Source organism: Perissodus microlepis, chromosome 22 (assembly GCF_051167445.1).
Source record: "Perissodus microlepis isolate ML-2025 ecotype Zambia chromosome 22, ASM5116744v1, whole genome shotgun sequence".
In the NCBI taxonomy this organism is placed as follows: Eukaryota; Metazoa; Chordata; class Actinopteri; order Cichliformes; family Cichlidae; genus Perissodus; species Perissodus microlepis.
In genome coordinates, this window is record NC_140481.1 from 19,235,024 (window position 1) to 19,256,780 (window position 21,757).

General features: G+C 39.1%; 1 protein-coding gene across 6 annotated transcripts in view; it reads right to left on the reverse strand.

Annotated features, from left to right (window-relative positions):
• LOC146362952 (CUB and sushi domain-containing protein 3-like) overlaps nucleotides 1-21,757 on the reverse strand; it is a 388,582-nt gene that overhangs the window by 40,689 nt on the left and 326,136 nt on the right. For 4 of the 6 annotated variants that reach the window (XM_084918664.1, XM_084918663.1, XM_084918659.1 and 1 more), the window contains 17 exons: nucleotides 21,445-21,558; nucleotides 21,260-21,355; nucleotides 20,766-20,969; nucleotides 20,315-20,439; nucleotides 19,671-19,767; nucleotides 16,152-16,256; nucleotides 15,956-16,074; nucleotides 15,397-15,466; nucleotides 14,718-14,834; nucleotides 14,304-14,513; nucleotides 12,561-12,749; nucleotides 11,634-11,811; nucleotides 6,843-6,988; nucleotides 2,964-3,044; nucleotides 1,391-1,504; nucleotides 1,076-1,264; nucleotides 709-867 (listed from right to left, as the gene is read on the reverse strand). In XM_084918664.1, coding sequence (XP_084774790.1) covers nucleotides 709-867; nucleotides 1,076-1,264; nucleotides 1,391-1,504; nucleotides 2,964-3,044; nucleotides 6,843-6,988; nucleotides 11,634-11,811; nucleotides 12,561-12,749; nucleotides 14,304-14,513; nucleotides 14,718-14,834; nucleotides 15,397-15,466; nucleotides 15,956-16,074; nucleotides 16,152-16,256; nucleotides 19,671-19,767; nucleotides 20,315-20,439; nucleotides 20,766-20,969; nucleotides 21,260-21,355; nucleotides 21,445-21,558 — 2,313 coding nt within the window. The remainder of the gene's footprint in view (nucleotides 1-708; nucleotides 868-1,075; nucleotides 1,265-1,390; nucleotides 1,505-2,963; nucleotides 3,045-6,842; nucleotides 6,989-11,633; nucleotides 11,812-12,560; nucleotides 12,750-14,303; nucleotides 14,514-14,717; nucleotides 14,835-15,396; nucleotides 15,467-15,955; nucleotides 16,075-16,151; nucleotides 16,257-19,670; nucleotides 19,768-20,314; nucleotides 20,440-20,765; nucleotides 20,970-21,259; nucleotides 21,356-21,444; nucleotides 21,559-21,757) is intronic. The other 2 variants (XM_084918660.1, XM_084918661.1) reach the window with 1 other exon arrangement.

Sequence of the window (21,757 nt, forward strand, 5' to 3'; positions counted from 1 at the left end):
TGATTTTCCAAGTTAAAAACCTAGCCGAAGTTGAACCCCGGTATTAGTAGGCTTACAGCATATGTTTAACATTTCTTGCAGATGCTCACATTAATCACCGCCACCAAAGAAGGTTACCGTGTGTGAGCGCGTTTGGCTTTTTTTCCTGTTATTTTTCAGCGCATAATTCATCATACAGTGCAGTGGTGTTTCAAAGGTTAAAGAAACAACCTCCTGGCTAGAGTATATGGAGTGAATAAGCAAACTAAACTGGTAAAATTGTCTCCTCCCCTTTAACTGTCAAAAATGTCCTTGAATAAGGCACTCAAGCCTCATTACACAACAGTCTAAAGCTACTCAGCAGGCCCAGGTGCGAGATTGCCTAAATGCAAAGCTTGCTGTAAAACAGCATCTGTGCTCATCAAGATGTCTTCACACAGATAAAACTTAAGAACTAACCTATAACGCATTTCAGTAAAGTGCTTTAGGAGGCAGACAGAAGTTTGCTAGAAACATATGTTAAAGATAGAGAAATAAGGTACAGCGAGATATTGTGATTTTTTTTTCATGAACTTTCTTCCCATAAGCTCTCAAACTTTCACATCTTTAAATATTTATTGTGCAAATTAAATGGTACAAACAGCTCCTTCTGTCTGCCTCTGTCTGCTGTTGTCCTTATTCCCATGCATTATATTAAAAGTAGTAGTAAAATAAAGTTGGGATACATACTTTGGTACTCACCAACATAGCGAATTTTGAAGCCTTTCTTGTTTGTGCCATGGTCTGAAGACCAGCGGACTAGGAACTGGTGTCCAGAGGTTGTGAGGTTAAAGGGTGTTGGCAGGTCACCGCTAAGTGTCGCCAAGGTGGGGCTGTTGGATGTGGGACCTGACAGGGATTAAGATAAAGTGAAAGAGATGGGATAATGGAGAGAGAGACAGGGAAATAAAGACAGTAATAATAGAAGGAATGAGACATGAGAATACAGTGACATTTGGTCTAATACAGCGGTGTGTATTCTTTCAAAAATGTGTCTATGAGTGTGATGTGTGGCTCTCTGATGGTTGAAATCTGCGTTCCTTTTTGTGTTTTTTACCATCAAAAATCTCCAACACGTCAAACTCTCTCTCGGTGTGAAAACTTTCAAAGGTTATTGTGACATTGTATCCTTTCTCCACTGTAACACTCCACGAACACATTTGGAGGTTAGGGTAGCTTTCTGGCCAGCCAGGGCTTAAGATGACACCTGAGGAGTCGTATCGCACATCATGTGCAGGGCACTGAACTGTAAGTAAAAAATAAATAGCAAAGCCAATTGTTATATTGAATGACTACACAGCTTGATGTTTTTTTTGATGGTGTCAACCTGAAAATAGTAACTTAAACTGGTTTTGTACTGGCATCCACTGACCTTGGCATGTTGGGGGTGGTGAATCCATCTGCAGCCTCTCTCCTAAGCGACAGGTAAGAATCTCACTGCCAACCAGTGAAAATCCAGGATGGCATCTGTACCTGATGATGTCGCCTGGAGACACAAAATCAGTGTGTGTCTAGCATAGCTTAGAGTGGTAAACTCCAAGTACATTTGAGTGCTTGATTTCAACACATTTCGGAGAAAGTCTGTACATTACAGCCTATATACTCTAACGACTTTAGGATTAAACGTTTCAATAGAAAGCATGTTATCAACTTGTTGAGATGATGAATTCTTATAAATTGCTACAAATTTAACTCATACAAACTTCAGCTTGATGATTGGCAATAAAAACATGAAATATTATCACATGCCGGGGGCAATTTTTACTCGAGCCACATCTTCAGTACAGGACTTTTATTTGTATACACAGTACACCCACGCTCCACTTTATTGGTTATAATATGTTATTACTGAATTTGACCTTGTTTTGTCTTCAGAACCTTCTTAACTCTTCGTGGTATAGATTCAACAAGGTGCTGGAAACATCCCTCAGAGAGTTTGGTCCATGCTGACATGATAGCATCAAACTGTTGCTGCAGATTTGTCAGTTGGGCCTCCATTGTTGTTCCAGCACTTTCCAAATGTGCTCTACGGGATAGAGTTCTGATGACTGTGGAGGCCATTTGAGTACAGTGAACCCATTGTCATATTCAAGAAACCCGTTTGAGATGATCTGAGATTTGTGATCCAAGAAACCATCACCAACAGCATTACAACACCAGCACCAGCTTAAATCACTGAATCAAGGAAGGGTGGATCCATGTTTTTATTTTGTTTATGTCAAATTTTTTACCCTGTTCTGAATATTGCAGCAAAAAAAAACCAAAACAAAACATCAGATCAGATGACATTTTTCCAATCTACTATTGTACAATTTGAGTGAGCTTGTGTGAACTGTAGCCTCAGTTTGCTGTTCCTAGCTGTCAAAAGTGGCACCTGGTATGATCTTTTACTGTTGTAGCCCATCTGCTTCAAGGTTCAATGTGTTGTGTGACATGCCCTTGTGGATACCTTGGTAGTAAGGAGCAGGTATTTGAGCTACTGTTGTTTTCCTATCAATTTGAAGCAGTCTGGCCATCCTCCTTCACTGACCTCTGGCATCACCAAGGCCTTGTCACGAAGCAAACCGCTCCTCACTGGATATTTTCTCTAGAGCCTACATGTGGTTGTATTGGAAAATCTGCCATCCTGATGCTTGGTTTAAAGTCCAGCAGCTTGTCCTAATACCTCAATGCCTAAATGCATTTAGTTATTGCCAGTTATGTGACTGGCAAATTAGATATTTGTCTTAATGAACAACTGAACAGGTGTACCTAATGAAGAGGCCAGTGAGTGTATATGATTGGATTGGTGCGTGTCTTAAACCAATACAAAATGAATTACAGAATATATATACACAATATAACACCAATCATCCTTGATTGAAGTCTTCATTCGTGTTATCGTGTGCTTTTTATCCATCAAAGTGACACATCTGTGAGCAATTGCAGGCAGACAGACAGCTCACCTATCTCAAGCTCGCCATCCTCCATCAGCATGTCAGCACTGGGAACTTCTGGAGGAGGCTGGCAAACCCTTAATTGGTAGGCTGGGAGATACAGAAACGGAGAGGAGACAGAAAAAGGAACGATGTATAAAAAATGTGTTCAAGGAATCCGTGTTAAAATTTAAATGTAATTTTTTTCCAAGTGCAATGAAAGGACAGAATAGTGTGACATTCAATCTCGGTCGCATCGGTTTAACTGAACTTTTTAAGTTCAAATGGTGGGCAAAGTATGGAATCAAGAACAGATCGGCTACACAGACACAGCACTGTCTTGAATCATAAAGAGGAACTAACTTCACAGCCACTGAGCTGAAGGCTGTAATCAATATTACTGCATGACTGTAGATCACTTGCTAACAGAGAGAGAGAGAAAGAGAGTGAAAAGAGAGAGCGAGTTAGAGAATAGAGGCAGACACAGACAGGAAAAAGGGAGGACAAGAAGCGAGCGAAGGAGAGAGGGCTAAGGGCTGTAAGTCAAGATGAAATTGACTATGAAAATGAGACCTGCCAATAGCTTCTGATGCTCTAATGCATATCAAAGCCCTGTGGTCTATGAGTGCGCGCCAGGATGTGTGTAAATGTTTGAGCAAGTGCATGTCTATGTTTGTGTGTGCAGCAAGCTCTGTGCTTCTGCGCGCGATGAAAGGATCACTGTTAGCAGTCATCGATTTTGCTTAGCTCTGAGACCATTTTTATAGCTACTTCCACATGCATGTCACATACACTGGCTCTCTCAGCCTCGTGTTCATGATGCTATTCACCCGTGCGTGGCCCTCGTCTGTGTATGGAAGCTCCACACCTTTGAATTCAACCACTCCACTGAGTTGACTGATGAAAATGAAGAATAACAAGTATGTAATCCTTGCAACGATGGGAGCGCTGAAGTAGATGAATATCCTCAAACGGTGGATTGATCCTTCTTTTGGTGCTTATTTGGCATTTCAAACTAAATTTGCTCTTTAGTAGCTGTCTCAGATTCAAACTAGGGCATTCTGAATTTCTTTACAGGTCACTGAAGGACACTCAAAAGAAAACTTAAGAACAATACTTTATAGTGACAAGTTTCTGCTTAAGAAAATGTCAGTGCAGCGAATCATGAAAGGTTCCCATTCTTCTGGTAATTATTATGCAACAATTTAAGTTCTGTACAGATGATCCAATACGCTGCTCTGCTCTCATCTTTCTTTCATTCTCGCTGTCTTTCTTGTTTTCTTCTAATATTGTCTCGAAAAGAGACGTGACCAAATAATGCTAACTACTACTGCCATACATGTCACCCCCTTTCCATTTTATCCATCTTTCCTGTCACTTTTTGCTGTTCATCGTCCAATAAAGCAGAAATTGAAAGTAAACTTGAATCCATCAGATGGTGCTGTTCCTGTGTGAGTGTGACAACTGACAGTTAAAACCTGCCAACAAAAATTCATTAACAATGTGTCATCTGTCTGAAAAAAAGAAGCCTGTTCAAAAACAACTTGACATATTTTCACTAAAGAGCACTGAACAGAAACTTTTGAGAAGTAGGAAACAGGCTTTGGGGGGAAAAATAAAGAGGCGTGGGTACATCTGCGAGAGAGAATGCAGGAGAACCAATGAGAAACTGTGTTGTGACGGATGAAACGAGTGCAAAAAAGTGACTCATTTGAAGCTGTCAAATTTTTCAGGAACCAAAACTATCCTGACATTAAAAAAAAAAAAAAAAACAAGCAGCCATCTTTACAGTGTAGTGACGTTCTTGTTATTCCAAAATATTAGGTTTTATTTTGAAAAATAGCATCATCTTCAGCTTGATGACAATTCATTATGACGGCTGTCAAGAGCTCATGAGGTTCTTTAAACATTATTTTGTCATCTTTAAAAAAGCCTGTCATCTTTTAGTTAAAGTAAAACCATTGTGGAATTAACTTTTGTGACATAATGACACATACCAGAAACATTAGTCAGTAAAAATATAGATTCACCCATTAAATAAAATTTAAAAAGACAATAGATGCTAATTTTATGTAATATAAAAAAAGAGTTTTGCATTTCCCTGCTTCTAAACATTTTGATGATTTCTTATGTACTTTGATGTACAGTATGCTACGTGTAGGAATCTTTAGATGAATGGAGTGGTTTTCACCATAAGCAGTATTTGAAAACAAAAAGAAATACAGAGCCACCGAAGGACCACAGCACAAAGATTAAAGTGAGATGAAAACCTAAATGGCAGAGACAGTCCAGGCATGGAGAAAGAGCAGCTAAGGACCAGGAAAAATACTCCAAAAGTCTCTGAAGGGAAAATGACTGTTTTTTTTTAAGGTGTAAGACAGATACAAAACACTTCTTTCTACTAACAGGGTGCAAAAGACAAACACTCAATAGCTGATTTTTTTGAACCAATGCAACACACATTTCTATGAGTAAATTGCAGGTTTGCTGCTTATTTTGTTTTTCTACTGTATGAGATAAAGAGATAAAGCTATCAACGTGCTTTTTAATCTGACAGCGTCTAAGAACACAGGAAACCATCATTTAATTGGAAGTTTAACAAAAACAAGATTAATGAGCTTTTCAGTTGCTAAAAAAGTTCCATCCCTTGCAGTGCTACCTTTAGTAGAACCACAGTAAACAGCATCAAACAAACAAGCCTATTAGGCTACGTTAAACCTCTACCAAGCAATCTTATTCCTGTATTAAGATTAGCACTACTTTATTAGACATTTATTAGTTAATGGTGCATTTATTAATATCTGCATCACACACACACATATATACTTATATATATATATATATATATATATATATATATATATATACACACACACACAACTATGCCTTAAAATCCCATTTCCTTAATTAGTTCCATTCCATTTTTGATATAAAACATGACTTCATTGGTTATTGTGTAGAATTATATAATGTAATATTGATGCCATACATAAACATCACCATCACCGCATACTCAGACATGAGTATATTCACTGTTTGCAAACACAGAAGTTAATGTTGAAAAATTAAAATAGTATACTTTTATAATGAGCAGCAGGGGTTATTTTGCCAAGCAACATGATGATGTCATAATATCTATAGATAAGTAAAGATGTACCTGTGCTCGAATGTTGGTTGTTTCATGGACAAACAAACAAAAATACAGATTGTATTGTGTATTTATGGTAAGATCATTCTAAAAAAAATTATCATAAAGCATTACCAAGTGTTTTTTTTTTTTTTAACACATTTGGAAATGTTACCAACTGGTTTAATAATCTCTTCTTCAAGCAGCCGAGACCTCAAAAGCTTTTCAGTGTCACCCCAAAGTGAATCACACATCACAAACTTTGTATTAACATTTTTTTGGAGTCATTTTTAAGCATCATTTAAAAATAACTGGGTAGTAACAGTGGGCGGGATAGTGGTATAGTGAAACTCCTCAGTAGTCCGCACTCAAAGATAAAGTCAGAAAGACGAAAGCTTGAAAATGACGAGTTTAGTCATTTCAAAGAGAATGTTTCTACAGTGTTGCTATTATCAACTCGGTTCATAACATTAAGAATATTAATTACTAATCACTGTGATAGGATGTGGCAAAGAGAGGAAGATCAATTTCCATGAGTCAGAATGAGTCAAAGGAAGTAGATCTGACTGTGAAGTTAAAGAGAGTTCAGTTCAACAAAAAACTATTCGAGCTAGAACTAATGATTGCGCTACACTGTTGCCATACCTCAGGACAATAAAGACAACTACAGAGAAAAGCACTAATGAGAGCATCATCTGTAACTGCGCAGACAATCAAGTAACATGCTTCTACAGCAGGCTGATATTATCATTATCTCTGTGATAATGTAGTCTCTCTCTTACCATGATAACTTAAGACAAAAAAGCCGGCTCCAGAGAAGTCCGAGTGGAATTTGATGAGGATGATGTTGGACGTTGAATAGACGGACTCCAAAGCTGTGTTTCCGCTGAACTGTCCAATCTGAGGAGAAGACTGATCTGGACCATCCCTGTGGTAAAAAAAACAGAATGAAACACAAACAAAACATACACAAAACCTGTGTGACCAAGAAGACAGCGAGAGACTAAAGGCCCATAAACGAGTGGACTTGATCTTTCTTTATAGAACAATGGGCTTGAACGTCCACCTAAGATATAATTTGAATAAGTTATTGCAGTCATCGGTGACAGTTAGATGGCTATTTATGTTCAGGAAATGGTTGCTCCAAGGCTAGAAACAAAGACAGAAGAGATTTTTTATGAGACCTGCTCCATTAACTGCAAATGCAGATGGACATTGTGTGACAAAGTGCTGGCTCCAACAGCAATTGTGCATGGCTATGGGCTCATCTTCCTTCTCAAAACAATACAAACCACAATGTCAAAAAGCTCATTTAGATAGAAAATGCTCTGAAATTTAGATTCAAATTCTCTGACAAAGTAACAGCTCTTGATAACACCGCAACCCACAAATCTATGGCTCTCTTGTTCTTGCTTGGGGATGAGTTCATAAATATTGACTGAACTGTTGTCAGATCATAAGAATAACAAATGTTAGTCCTGGTGTAGACTTGGCTTCACTGTTCCCGCTAATATGGGCCTGGCATTCGCGAAAAGTCACACAATTACCCGAGAAGGCAGGCAGGAGGTTATCCATCAAATGGCAGGTCATGCTCTCAGTGAACATATTTCACCTTTAATGACAGCACCAGCTGTCAGACTGGAACTAACCAATATCAGACTCATTATCTGTGATTAAAAAGCATAATCATGAAGTTAAATTATATGATTATTTCCTGCTGTTGAGTGTTTTTGGAAGAGACTAATTATACCTGCCAGGTTATGAACGGAATCATCCCCTTCTCTGATTCGCATTGGGTGGCTCAGAGTCATCAGAGCAGTTGCACTTATTGCCTTCCACTGCTTGATTACAGCTGATGCACTCGCTCGCTAACATTTATCAGTATGTCAACGCAACACTTTCAGTACAGAATAGGCTTTAAAGATAAGGTTGCACAATATATAGAAACATCTGTGACATATATGGAAACTTTTGCAGTGGAGCGCTGTAGCAAGCCTCCCAGTTTGAGACCAATTAGCAGACTAAGCGACTGTCAGGTCGGCTGGCTCTGGACTGAAGAGACCGCTGTGAAAATCACACCTCTACCACTGACACCGCGCTCTCTATGGGGAGCCAGCATTATGATTGCGTGACTAAGATCGGGAATTTTTACCGCATTCTTGTGTCATCTTTGCTTCAGTCCGTCCACTTTTCTGACAGACCAAAGGGTCAGAAACACGCTGTGCGACCAATTCATGGAATTCACACAATCAGCTGTGGGTGGGCGGCACATGCTTCAACTGTGTTGTGGTGTGGGAAAGACAGGCTGGATATCGCACAACTATAGACTAAAGGCTAGAGCTAAACAAATCACACACCAACTGCTGAAGAAAACAAGCTGCTTTTTTCAGTGGATAGCTGCTAAAGAGGAAGGTCTGCAATGTCATGTTTGTGTAGAAGCCAAACAATACCATAAAGCAATAAGTGTGAAATTACAGATTTGCTTGATATAACTGAGCTATACACCATCCTGTAGCACTCTGAGGAGTGAAGCAATGGATCAAATGAATTAGTAAGCTGCAGCAATTTTGCTAACCAGTTAAACATTACAGTCAAGGAACTGCTGTTTTTCTATTGCTAAATTATACCATTTTTGTAGTGTCTTATTCCTGCTTTTCTGACATTTTACAGCCAAATCAAATCACCAACTGAGCTTGAAAACTTGATTTATTCCTAGAAAGTTAGGTTAATGAGTTATATTTGATATTGGAGTGAGAAACAGTTGCAATCCTGTGAGGCTTCTTCTCAAGTCTGAGGAAAAACGGAACTGTAAAAGCAGTTTTGACAGCATGGCAAGCGCGGAGCTAATCATATCTATAATTTCATGACTTCTACAGACTATAAAAGGCATCTTGGAATAACAGGTGGTGAATGTTGTGAGAAAAATACCCTTTATATTTAAATCTAAGCTAAATTAAAATCTAATTTTCATTATATTTTCTACTGACCTAAAAAGTTGAGAGTTCTCAGACTTTCTAAAGAGGAGAGAAAGTTTCTTGTTAGAACAATTTTACAGTTTCCGTGTGGCTAAAGAAACAGCCAGACCTGGACATCTGGAAGGTTGGCAGTGCTTACGGAAAGACAGGATAACAACAGAACAAGCCAGACATTCGGTCCTTCTGTGCTGGTCTAAAAATACACGATTTGCAAGGAAATGTATCAGCAGCAAACCACGTCTTGTCCTGCTGTTGTGTTCTTTTTGCTCAGCCCTGCCTCAAATGCCTATGTGCCAGGCTACATCGCACCCTGTTGTCTTTTTATAGGAAACAGGAGTAGGTGGAGGGACTCTGGAGAAAGGGGCAGCATCATGGCACCCGTAGCAATAAACGATGCAACCTATTTATGGTTCTGCTACCACCTTGTACCTGCAGATATCTATGTAGCGTGGCATCTAAGCACCATTTAAGCACCTGCATTGACAAAATGTCTGGTGTTGCCAATGGCTGTTTTCCTCAAGAAGAATAATGAAGAGAGAAGTCAAGGCTGGTTAGCTGGGAAGAGAACGATGTATTGTATATAACATATAAGGCTGGCCGAGCATTAAAGATAGTGTAAGGGACAGGCCAAAGAAGAGAAAGACCTATGGCTAAAAACAAAAATGGGTAAACCGTGACAAGAAGAAAATTATATCAGAGTGACTTTATATGCATGGCAAGGTGTCTGCAGTCATAGTAACCTTGCAGGAATTTAGCCAATTAGTGGTTAGCTCTGAAAAGATTTTAAAGAACGTAGCATCCGGCTAGAGAGAGAGAGAGAAAAGAAAGTGTGTGTGTGTGAACAGAAAGTTATGTGGTACAAATTAAATAGTTAGTCAGTCAAATAAAACATTTCTTACTTAAACTCACTTTACAGGGAGTGCAGAATTATTAGGCAAGTTGTATTTTTGAGGAATAATTTTATTATTGAACAACAACCATGTTCTCAATGAACCCAAAAAACTCATTAATATCAAAGCTGAATGTTTTTGGAAGTAGTTTTTAGTTTGTTTTTAGTTTTAGCTATTTTAGGGGGATATCTGTGTGTGCAGGTGACTATTACTGTGCATAATTATTAGGCAACTTAACAAAAAACAAATATATACCCATTTCAATTATTTATTTTTACCAGTGAAACCAATATAACATCTCCACATTCACAAATATACATTTCTGACATTCAAAAACAAAACAAAAACAAATCAGCGACCAATATAGCCACCTTTCTTTGCAAGGACACTCAAAAGCCTGCCATCCATGGATTCTGTCAGTGTTTTGATCTGTTCACCATCAACATTGCGTGCAGCAGCAACCACAGCCTCCCAGACACTGTTCAGAGAGGTGTACTGTTTTCCCTCCTTGTAAATCTCACATTTGATGATGGACCACAGGTTCTCAATGGGGTTCAGATCAGGTGAACAAGGTGGCCATGTCATTAGTTTTTCTTCTTTTATACCCTTTCTTGCCAGCCACGCTGTGGAGTACTTGGACGCGTGTGATGGAGCATTGTCCTGCATGAAAATCATGTTTTTCTTGAAGGATGCAGACTTCTTCCTGTACCACTGCTTGAAGAAGGTGTCTTCCAGAAACTGGCAGTAGGACTGGGAGTTGAGCTTGACTCCATCCTCAACCCGAAAAGGCCCCACAAGCTCATCTTTGATGATACCAGCCCAAACCAGTACTCCACCTCCACCTTGCTGGCGTCTGAGTCGGACTGGAGCTCTCTGCCCTTTACCAATCCAGCCACGGGCCTATCCATCTGGCCCATCAAGACTCACTCTCATTTCATCAGTCCATAAAACCTTAGAAAAATCAGTCTTGAGATATTTCTTGGCCCAGTCTTGACGTTTCAGCTTGTGTGTCTTGTTCAGTGGTGGTCGTCTTTCAGCCTTTCTTACCTTGGCCATGTCTCTGAGTATTGCACACCTTGTGCTTTTGGGCACTCCAGTGATGTTGCAGCTCTGAAATATGGCCAAACTGGTGGCAAGTGGCATCTTGGCAGCTGCACGCTTGACTTTTCTCACTTCATGGGCAGTTATTTTGCGCCTTGGTTTTTCCACACGCTTCTTGCGACCCTGTTGACTATTTTGAATGAAACGCTTGATTGTTCGATGATCACGCTTCAGAAGCTTTGCAATTTTGAGACTGCTGCATCCCTCTGCAAGATATCTCACTATTTTTGACTTTTCTGAGCCTGTCAAGTCCTTCTTTTGACCCATTTTGCCAAAGGAAAGGACGTTGCCTAATAATTATGCACACCTGATATAGGGTGTTGATGTCATTAGACCACACCCCTTCTCATTACAGAGATGCACATCACCTAATATGCTTAATTGGTAGTAGGCTTTCGAGCCTATACAGCTTAGAGTAAGACAACATGCATGAAGAGGATGATGTGGACAAAATACTCATTTGCCTAATAATTCTGCACTCCCTGTAATGAAGCAGCGAGAAGAAGAGATAGCATTATAATAATAGCACATAATGAGCATGAATACTGTCAGTTAAGAAGTAGAGCAAATATAAAACGTGCTAATTGAAAAAGTAAATAGCACCTACCAGACAGTAATGTAGTCATATATGGGCTCTGTGCTCAGTACAGTAAAGTTGATATAAATCCCGTGTCCAGGAGGAACTCGAACGCTCCACACACAGTCCTGGAAATTTGGGTATTCCTCAGGATGGCCGGGAGAGTAAATGGTTCCGTTTAATGACGTGATGTTACCACCGCAGAGTGCTGCAAGTGAGAATATTAACAGAATTGCCCTTAATAAATTACCCGCAAATTAGAACTGCCATTGTGAAGCTTCAATAATTGTCGGGATCGCTGTGAAAGAAAATGTCTCTATCACTCATGTAATGACCACTGGATAACACCTTAACACCTTTAATAAATTGTCATTACATTTTTATTTCTGTCCCACAGCTCAGCTGACTCTCAGCTGTGCTGATGTTAGAACATTATGGCTTAATATGAAATGTTATCATCTTGAAATTAGAACGATTGTCAAGAAGAAATATTGGGCATTTTTTCATGTGTGGAGTACACCAAAACAATAAGAGTAAGATTATTTATAGTGAGAGTGAGATTATTAATCTTTACAACAGTAATAATATCTGTCTCTCTATATATGTATATTGTGTTTATATCATTAAGAGACTATATTGTTATGATAGCACCACATATCCTCCAAAAAAGTCATCTTTGAGAGTGAAAGTTGATGAAAGCACATGTATGTCTAACAAATTAAGGAATTCATTATAAAAAGAATTCATAGAGAAACTTCTTCATACTTCTTTTGGAATTTGTAAACCCGTGCATTATGATTTATTATGTGGTGATACATTATTATTAAGTGCCCTGTAAGCCTGTATGAGAGGACAACAAAAAGATGCAGGAGACTCAATTGAAATCCAGCTAAAATGATCAATCGCCTTTGATCAAAGAAAAAGATGAGTAGGCATAAGAATAATCACGTAATTTACCTTCACATCGTGGTAATGGGTGGTTCCAGTTCCTGCTAATTCCGTGCAAACATGTGAGCGAGGCTTCTCCAATCAGAGAGTATCCGGGCAGACACTCAAACGACACCGTCATCCCAACACTGAAATCTGTGCCAATCACGATGCCATTTCGAAACGGTCGAGGGTCTGGGCAACTCTGGAGCTGGTAGGCTGCAGAGATAATAACATAAATTATTCAAGAAAAAAATCAACAAGGCAGAAACGATTTGTTAATTTACTCCTGTAATGTGCAACTCATGACTACGAGCCACAGTATGAACTGCAGCTTCAACTGTGAACAGTCAGTTGGTTGAAAAACTAAAATCAAGCAAAATAAATACATACAGCAAATCGATCCTTTCTAACTCTGCATAATGAATCATCGGTCAGCACATAAAAAAGTGGAACAGGATACATCCAACCATACAACCATACGAAGCTCAAAGGAGAAGTACTCTCAGTTAGTGTTGCTGGTAAATTGTATACATTTCAGATTACATTTTAATAGTGTAATCTGAGTAACCTAAAGTACCCTGAATGTGTTTAAAAAAGGAAAAAATCTTAATCATCCTATTTAAAAGCTGCTTGTCCAAAAAGTTAGTTAAAAAAGACTCATCATCTTTCTGACTTGTTTTGCTGTCAAGTCATTATTAACAGGCATGTCAGTGACAGCCAGGGTAAGCGTCTCATCTGTTATGATTGACAGCTTCGATACCTTCAGTCCCGCCTCTCCTTGATTCTGGTTGGTTAATGAGAGAGAGAAGAGACACTGGCGAGAGCACTACTTTTCTCCATGTTAAACTATTTCCACCTAAGCGCGTCAGTGTGAGCATCGCAAGGGAATAAAGCTCAGAGCTGAGGGTGATTTTTGCACGCCGATGAGCTTCATAGGCTGTTTGCGGAGACAAATGCTAAATGATCTTTACTTTGTAATTAAAGGATAAGTTAATTTAAAAGAAAAAAATGACTACTGTAACTCTGTATTCCTCTGGCTTGCTTAAAAAAAATCTGCAATCTTCAGCTAGAATTTAAAATTGTCACGGAAAAAAAAAGAAAGATGCGGCCATCCTGCATCAAAGAAGATAGTTCTCGTTTTTAACATGATGCCAAAATATTCTCAAATCACATCTGCCAGCTTGAAGTTAAAACATAATTGTTGAATAATTGTCCGCAGCCGGTGATACAATAGCCAGGGCTTGGAAGGAAAACATGTCACTGAGACAGACAAACACTGGGAGAAATAATGGTAATGGGAAAAATGAAATTGAGGGTATTCATATTTTCCCCGTTTTAAAACACTGTGGCAGTGCTGCTGTCAAGAGATAAAAGGTATTATTCATCAGCCACTGTAATATTCACATTAATGGAATTAGGCGAAACATATTTAGGCTATCTACAAGATTTGTCATAATAAATATAAGACTACTCAAACCATTTTAGTGCCAGACAGAATAAATATAAAACTCATCTCGTCATTGAAATTAATCCAAATTGAGGACCTGCATGCACCCAGTAATCTTTTTGGCAAGCTGCTTCTGTAGTCAAGAAACATTTTTATCCCAGTAGATGAATTCGTTGTTACGGTAATCGCTCCTGAGAAATCAAGTCACAGTGAGACAGTTGTTTCCACGTCGGCAACAGTCGCGGTCTGCTCTTGTTGTCTCTCTTAGGAAATGATCGCTGTAAACAAGATGTCGGAGAGGTGCTTTTAGAAGCAACGTTTACCTTGATACGTGATGTGGAACCCGGGTTTGTTCTGTGAATAGTCACTGTGGAAAAAAAAGCTGGTTTGGTGGGTGGTGCTGAACAGAGGTTTGGGCATGACTGGGCCGCTGAATCGGTCAATGACAGAGCCCGTCTCCAGCGTTCCGCTACGGATCTCCAAGTAATCGTGGATTGCTTCAGTGGAGAAGTTCAAAAATTGGAGATGGATGCCTGGGAAAGAAAAAAGCAATACGACGCGTGACGTTATACGGATAAAGTCTCCTGAAAAATACTTGCACTTTATCTCATCACCAAAACCAAAAGCAAACAGAGAAACAAGAAAGAAGTGCTACAGACAGAGAAAACAGATTCTCACACAAACTCAAAGAAAACACTTGTTTTAAACTCTACTCAAAAGTTGACAGTGTTTCTTACCAAAGCCGACAGGTAAGTTCACCGTCCATGTGCAGTCTAATCCACTGGGGTAGTTGCCAGGGTAACCAGGACTTAGAATCACTCCACTTACATCTGTCATAGACCCACCACAATGGGCTATACACCCAAACACACACATAAATAACACAGAAAGAAGGAAAAAAGGAAAAGAGTGTTTCAGCGTTGAAAGCAACACATCAAAAGCAGGAGGCTGACCTCACAGGAGGAAGCAGACATGCTTCTCTTTTCAAAAGACACCGCTACTGACTCGAGATTTTATATCTATAACCTGATATTTTGCAAGTTTAAATAAAACGTTGACTTTAACTAATGCACACGCTAAACATGTTAGCGTTGTTTGAGCTGAAATGTGTCCAGGGCTTGTTTGTGCAGACTTTGCCTCTGTGCATGTTGACGCTTTGGTTCACTCTGCATGTTTATGGCAGGGTCTGATTTAGCTTTGGGTCAGTAGTATTCTGCACAGAATACCAAATAATCAGCTCATCACAGCAGAGTAAATTGATCAAACAGCTTATTTCCCAGAGAGCCAGTGAAGGCGGTGGAGGCTGATTGCATCATTTCTGCAGCACTGAAGTTTTGCATGTTTCCCAGCACATCCACACTTGAATGCATATGTGTATGTGTGTGTGGATGGGTGTAATGTTGAGGAAACACCTACCAATACACAGCGGTACAGGATAGTTCCATCTCCTAACAGGTCCGGGCATACAGGTTATATGGGCATTGCCCTAAAATGATAAAAGCAACCACAATCTTTTCTTAGAAACGACCAAAGAAATCCCTGCCAGTGACTGCACTGATTTAAACATGCTGTTTTACATTTTTTCCATTAATCACTGTGCATTTACATTAATAGTACAGATCTGTATATTAAGCAGAACTTGACAGAATACTGTACAAAAATTGGGCAGACCACACCAGAGACATGCATTATTCAGAAGTTATGCAAACCACATCAGAGTTGTATGTTTAGCAAGAGCTGTGTAAACCACTTGAGAGTGGGGTTTCCTTTTGACTCTTTTAAATAATTTTTGGTTTATGCAGCAAGTGGATAAAAAGAATGAATGGTGGCAAAGCTGAACATGCTTTAATGATTTTACATTAAAAAAGCCTAAATATCTGGAAATCAGTTTACATTAAACAACTAGCAGTATTTGTGATTTATGTTCATCTGCCACTTAATATGAAAAGAAGGACCAACGTGTGGATTTTTTTACCTGAAGAGAGTATCCTTGTTCGCACGAAAATTGCACAACATCCCCCACCATGAACCTGTCTCCTTGTCTAATTCCATAGTTTGGAGTCTGAGGTTCTGGACATGACTCCAGACCAATAGCTAATAAGAAAAAATAACATGATTATTTGGAAATACTGCATGCCTCTGATAAAAATGCTTTAAAGATATAGATGTACCTGTATATTCCAGGTGAAATCCAGCAGCTGAGACACTAATATCAGAGCTGAAGCTGAGATAGAGGTTGTTAGATGTACTATTCAGGAGAGGGGGGATAGTAGTGCCTGAAAGCAGGGAGAAAAGGAGAAGAGGAACAGAGGGCCATGATCACATTTTTTTCCTCATTTTTCAACTAAGGCCTTTAAAGCACATGATCTTAGTTATCTGACAGCAAAGGAGACAACAAAGGCCTCCCAAACCTACATTTTTACTTTTTTTGTTAGTGAAGTGCTCTCGAAGGAGGGAGAAGGGAATTACTTTTATTTGAGACATCTGTTTTATTTGAAACCACTTTTCAAATGTTGGTTTGACCTACTTAGCGTGGCAGGGGAGAGTACAAAGTTAAAAAAGAAAATGGGGATGCAATACTGAAGCAAAGCTGGCACAGCACGTCAGTATAATCACGGCCCTTCAAAATAACGTATTAGATGATCTTTTATGCAAAGGAATATGAGCATACTCCAGTCTCCTTATTAGCAGAAATGCCATTTATTTTTCTTGGCATGCTTCAAGATGCAACAGTGGTAACAACATTTCCTGATATAAGCTACTTGTGGATTTATATTTCGCAATCGCCACTTCAGAATAAAAAAAGGCTCGATTTGCATTGTGTTGTGCTCGCTGGCAGGTGTGCCAGAAACAGAGACAGATCAGCAGTGAAACGGGTCAGTAGATGTTATTGGTTGCCTGTTGTGAGGGAAAATAATTAGCACATTGCTGAATAGTCTGCAGCCCCCCTGTTGTTGTTTTTACATTATCATTCATTATCATGACGGAAAATAAAAAGTGCTTTTTTCCCATAATAATAATTCCTGATTGATGCCAAAATAATTAACTGCATTGATTTAACTATCACAGTTATTTGAGGATGGATGACAGTATTAATTAAGAGTTGTAATTAACCCTAATAAAAAAAAAAAGGTCCATCTTTTCCCTACAAAGATTTATTCATTAATTATATTTTTACATGAAATCCAGATAGAATAATGTTATTCTAATTGTGTTCCATATAATCTCTAAACTAGCTTACTATAAAGATGTCAAGTCCTCTCATAGATTATTTAATACAACTAGGAGGCACCCAGATGACTTTGCTTCCCTAAAAGCAGTATAGGTTTCCTGAGGAGATTATGACTTCTCCTTTGGGCAGTGGTCTGAATTATATGAAAAAGTAAATCTGGAATACAGGTTAAATCCAAACTGAACAGACATTTTGGTTGAACATGAGGTGCTGGGAAATTGGAGGGAATTTCCATTTTATGGCTTAGTCACACTAGAGTGAAAATAGGACAGCAACCTTCTTGCAGCTACGAAAAACTGGTACTTGCCCAGGGATTGCACTGAAAATGCATTTCTTTGCACTTCCAAGTGGTTCCTTCAAAGAATCGGTCACCCAGAGTTTGAGAATGTTGCATCCAAAACTTGGTGGCCACTTCTGATTGCACAGGTCATCTGGTGGAGCGCAACCTGTGTGGTCTGACTCAGATGCCATTTATCGGTTTGTTACAGAAGTCTCAACTCAGCTGCTAACTGGTTGTATTCTGCTTATGTTCCTATATAAATGTCACTCTGGATTTAATCATTGTTATTCTTAATCTCTGGCTCTTCTCCACACCCTAACTTTGTCTTGTCTTCCTCCCCTCACCTCTAACCAGTGCCTCTCCCTGAGCTTGGTTATTCCAAAGGTTTCTTCCAGTTAAAAGGGAGTTTTTCCTTCCCACTGTCAGCAAAGCACTTTATTATTGAAGGGTCTTTACCTTAAAACATGCCTTGAGGCAACTGTTGTTGTGATTTGGTGCTATATAAGTAAATATAAATTGAAATGAACTGAATAAAATGCGGGTTGTTGTGCACCTGTGTCATTCTGCAGTTAAATCGCTGTCCTCCAGCAACTGCGTCACTATTTGTGGGGCAATTTCTGAATTTCTGTTTTGAAACTATGAGGTTCTGTCAGGACCCTGAATGTAAGCAGTGACTGGGAATTTTTTTTTAACGCAGGATGTCTGCGAATAATTTACACAGCTAATCGCTTTCTTGTCTTTCTGTCCATTTTGACACAACTGACAGCAAGTGTTCGCAGATCTGGTCCCTGTGTTTAAAGCAGCCATTTTAAAAGCAACAAGAACGCAAGTTCATTGGACACAGTTAGAATAATTTGACGTTTTGCAGTCTCTAGCCACAGTTTCCTCTGGTATGCATGTAGCATGAGGCAATGTAGAGCAGCTGCATCGGACCCGCTTACTGTTTCAGATAATTATATGGCAGGTACAAGTGAAAATCAACAATTTTGTATAAAACACAAATAGTGAGAGCATTAAGTTTGTATATCCTCCTGAGAACTGAGGAAAAGGGAATTTTCCCATTGAACTTCTTGTGTGATTTCCTTCCTCTTTGCAGCTAAAAGAAGCCACCCAAACACATGAGATATCAATGGAAAGCCCAGCGTGTCCTCTATTTAGCACATCAGGACTTAGTAGCAGCTCAAATAAGTAAAAAGATATAGACCAAAAACAAATATCCAACACAGAGGAGTTCTGTAAGCCCCCAAAACAGATTTATGACTCACATAACACTGTTGCTTTTCACTGAAGCAGAAAAACAAATATCATCATTTAGACAAGATAAGAAAATCATTAGTGCAGAATAGTTATCTTAAAGGTTTCGCTAACAGCACAGTGCAGTAAATTTTGGGACCAATAACAAATATTAATAATTCCATTAATACTGAGTTTGACAGACCATCTTTACTCCTAGCGGGAAATTTGGCTGTAAGAGGATCAATTAGTTTTGCAAAAGATATTTTTTACATATCTTTCAAAGGAGATTTTTGACACAGGCCTTGCTGGGTATGTAACTCAGCTCCTGCTGAGACGCTAAATGCATCCAGCTTAACTCAAATTGCAGGGAGCCACATGAGCAGATTTCACATTTTATTTATTTAACTGTCAAGACTGGCTGTGATCAGCCTAAGATACAATCCACTTCTTATTGTTTCGTTATCGGTGGAATGAAAAGCTTCCTGAAATTATCTGAAGCATTTGATAAACAGCATAACAATCTCTAATTGAAAACTCAATTGCTTGGTATCAAACTTACTTCCATAAGAGCACTATAAACCTTAATATATATAATGCCTTAGTAACCATTTCCCAGCCCACTATAGATCTTCAATGATGCAAAACTGGGAATCAGAAATAGGTTGTTTGATGGTTACTGGTGTACTGTGCTAGAAAATGCAGTATTGTTATCCACTAAATATATACAAATTCAATAAATCTCACACAAGTTGGACTGCACTCCTTTTAGACTAAATAGCGTAACTGTGGGCTCTCATGCATGTACCTTGTACATTATTGTAATCTTAAATTCCCATATTTTCTTCGAGTATGTCACTTCTAGTGCATTTAATATTGAACTATTCCCAGCACTATAGAGTTCTACTTGAGTAACACCATAAAAAATGATGGAAAAAAGTTTACCAGAGTAGCTTCCCAGTCTTGGTGCATGGTTGTCAGCACCGTCGTAAAAATCCAAAGAGTCCCAGTTATGCTCAGTGGCAAAACTCACGACTTGTATCTGGAGAGAGAGAAATAAAGAAAACAGAAGTGATTCTTAGATTTTTTTAGTCTGTCTTTAGTAAAATTTCCCAGATTGCTATGAAACTGCATTTGGTACAATGTTCAACAGTTTATTAAGCTTAAATTGACAGAATTAAAACCCACACATACTGTTTTTAATCTAAATGCTTCACAAAACAATCTACTGAGACGGAGCAGCTTCAAAAACAATTATCATTCTACTTTTAAATCAAAGGCTGGAAGGAAAGGAATCAAAGGGATTTACAAACACTTTGAGGTGCCTGTCATTTCAAGGGACTGCACCTTGTGTAAAAGGCATCTTTGCCTTTGTATTTTGTCTGTGATAGCAGTTTAGCTTACATGCAATCAGGCCTTATCTTTCATGATTAGATCCTATCTAGTTATCTCTGGATGGCCCCTCTCTCAGAAACCATCCATCCATTCATCCTTCTAATAATATCTTATCTTCCCCGAGATCCTGCCTGCTCAGCTTTTAAGCCAATGATACATAGGTCAGCCAGGAAGCAGCATGTGACAGTTGCTACCTGTATTCCAGCTCCTTCTGGGACAGAGACCTTCCAAACACAATTCTGGTTGTTGTCATATGGCTCTGGGTAGCCAGGCGACAGGATAGTCCCACGGCGAGAGGTCAATACGCCCCCACAGGGAACTGGGAGAGAGAGGGGTGAGTACACAGAGCATAGCAGAGGAGAAAGGAGAGAAAAAAACCAGAGGTTAAAACAACACTTTGTAGACAAATTACAGGAAAGCAAGAGAAAGTGAGCCATGCCAGCCATGCCCGTTACAGAAAGAGATACCAAAGAGCCTATCTGGATAACATATATGACTAGAGTGCATATGGATTGCAGTTGTTTGTATTTGTTTTAAATTGTTTTTCAGTTATGAGCATCTACTGTGCAATCATGCTAATACTGCATTCAGAAATAGATAAACAAACCCTTCTGTCCTGTGTCTGATTGTCAGATTCATATTTACCTATACATGTTGGCAAAGTGTCATTCCATTGCGCCAGGTTGTCCGGTACACTCTCACAGCGAATGGCAGTAGAGCCATGCAATGTGTAACCGGGGTTGCACTCAAATTGCACCAAGGCGCCGACTGCAAAGTCATTACCGAGACGTTTCCCGAAGCGTGGCTCGGGGACTGAACTGCACTGGGTGGAGCTAGTCCGGGGTACAGCTAAAGGAGAAAAAAAAGAAAGTGCCCCAGTGAATAAACTGAAGTGTGTCACTGTCCCTGCATATTTAGACAATTTTGGGAAACATATTTAAAATTTCAAATTAAAATGTTCTTTAAATAAATGTAACAAAGGGCGAGAAAACGCATACTCAAGATGATGTGTACAATCAAAATGTTCTGTTTAACTGAAAAAGTAGCAAACAATGCAGTAATGCATGGTAATAAATGCATAGTAATAAAAAATTGCTCAAAATTATAATAGAAATGGCAATAATAATATCAATAATGACCTTGGTAGACAAAATGAAATCCCTTAGCGGTTTCTGGTCCAACTGTGGTGAACTTTATTGTAATCTGGTTTCCTGAACTCAGAGGGAGAGATTCACCTAGAGATGAAGTGGAAGCAACAACACGTTATGAGGCTGAGTGACTGTCATCTGTTCAACTATCCACAATTAAAATCAACCATCCTTACCAGAGTGTGACCCAGAGAGAGAAGACAAGAGTGTGTTTTGTTGAGTGGGTCCGTCATAGATCTCCACCACGTCATTAAGAGACGTCTGGAACAACACAAACTGGCCGAAGAGAACTGGAGGTAAAAATGGGGGAGAAAAGAGAGAAAGAGATGAATTAACCGCAACTGAATGGCAACAAATTATTATTCCATGCCACTGTCTGCTGCTGACCTTCCAATGATAAAATTAACCTGTAATACCTAATTTAAATGTTATTAAGCTGCAGTGTCACCTTCTATTTGAGGCCAACTATTGGTATAAAATTATATAACA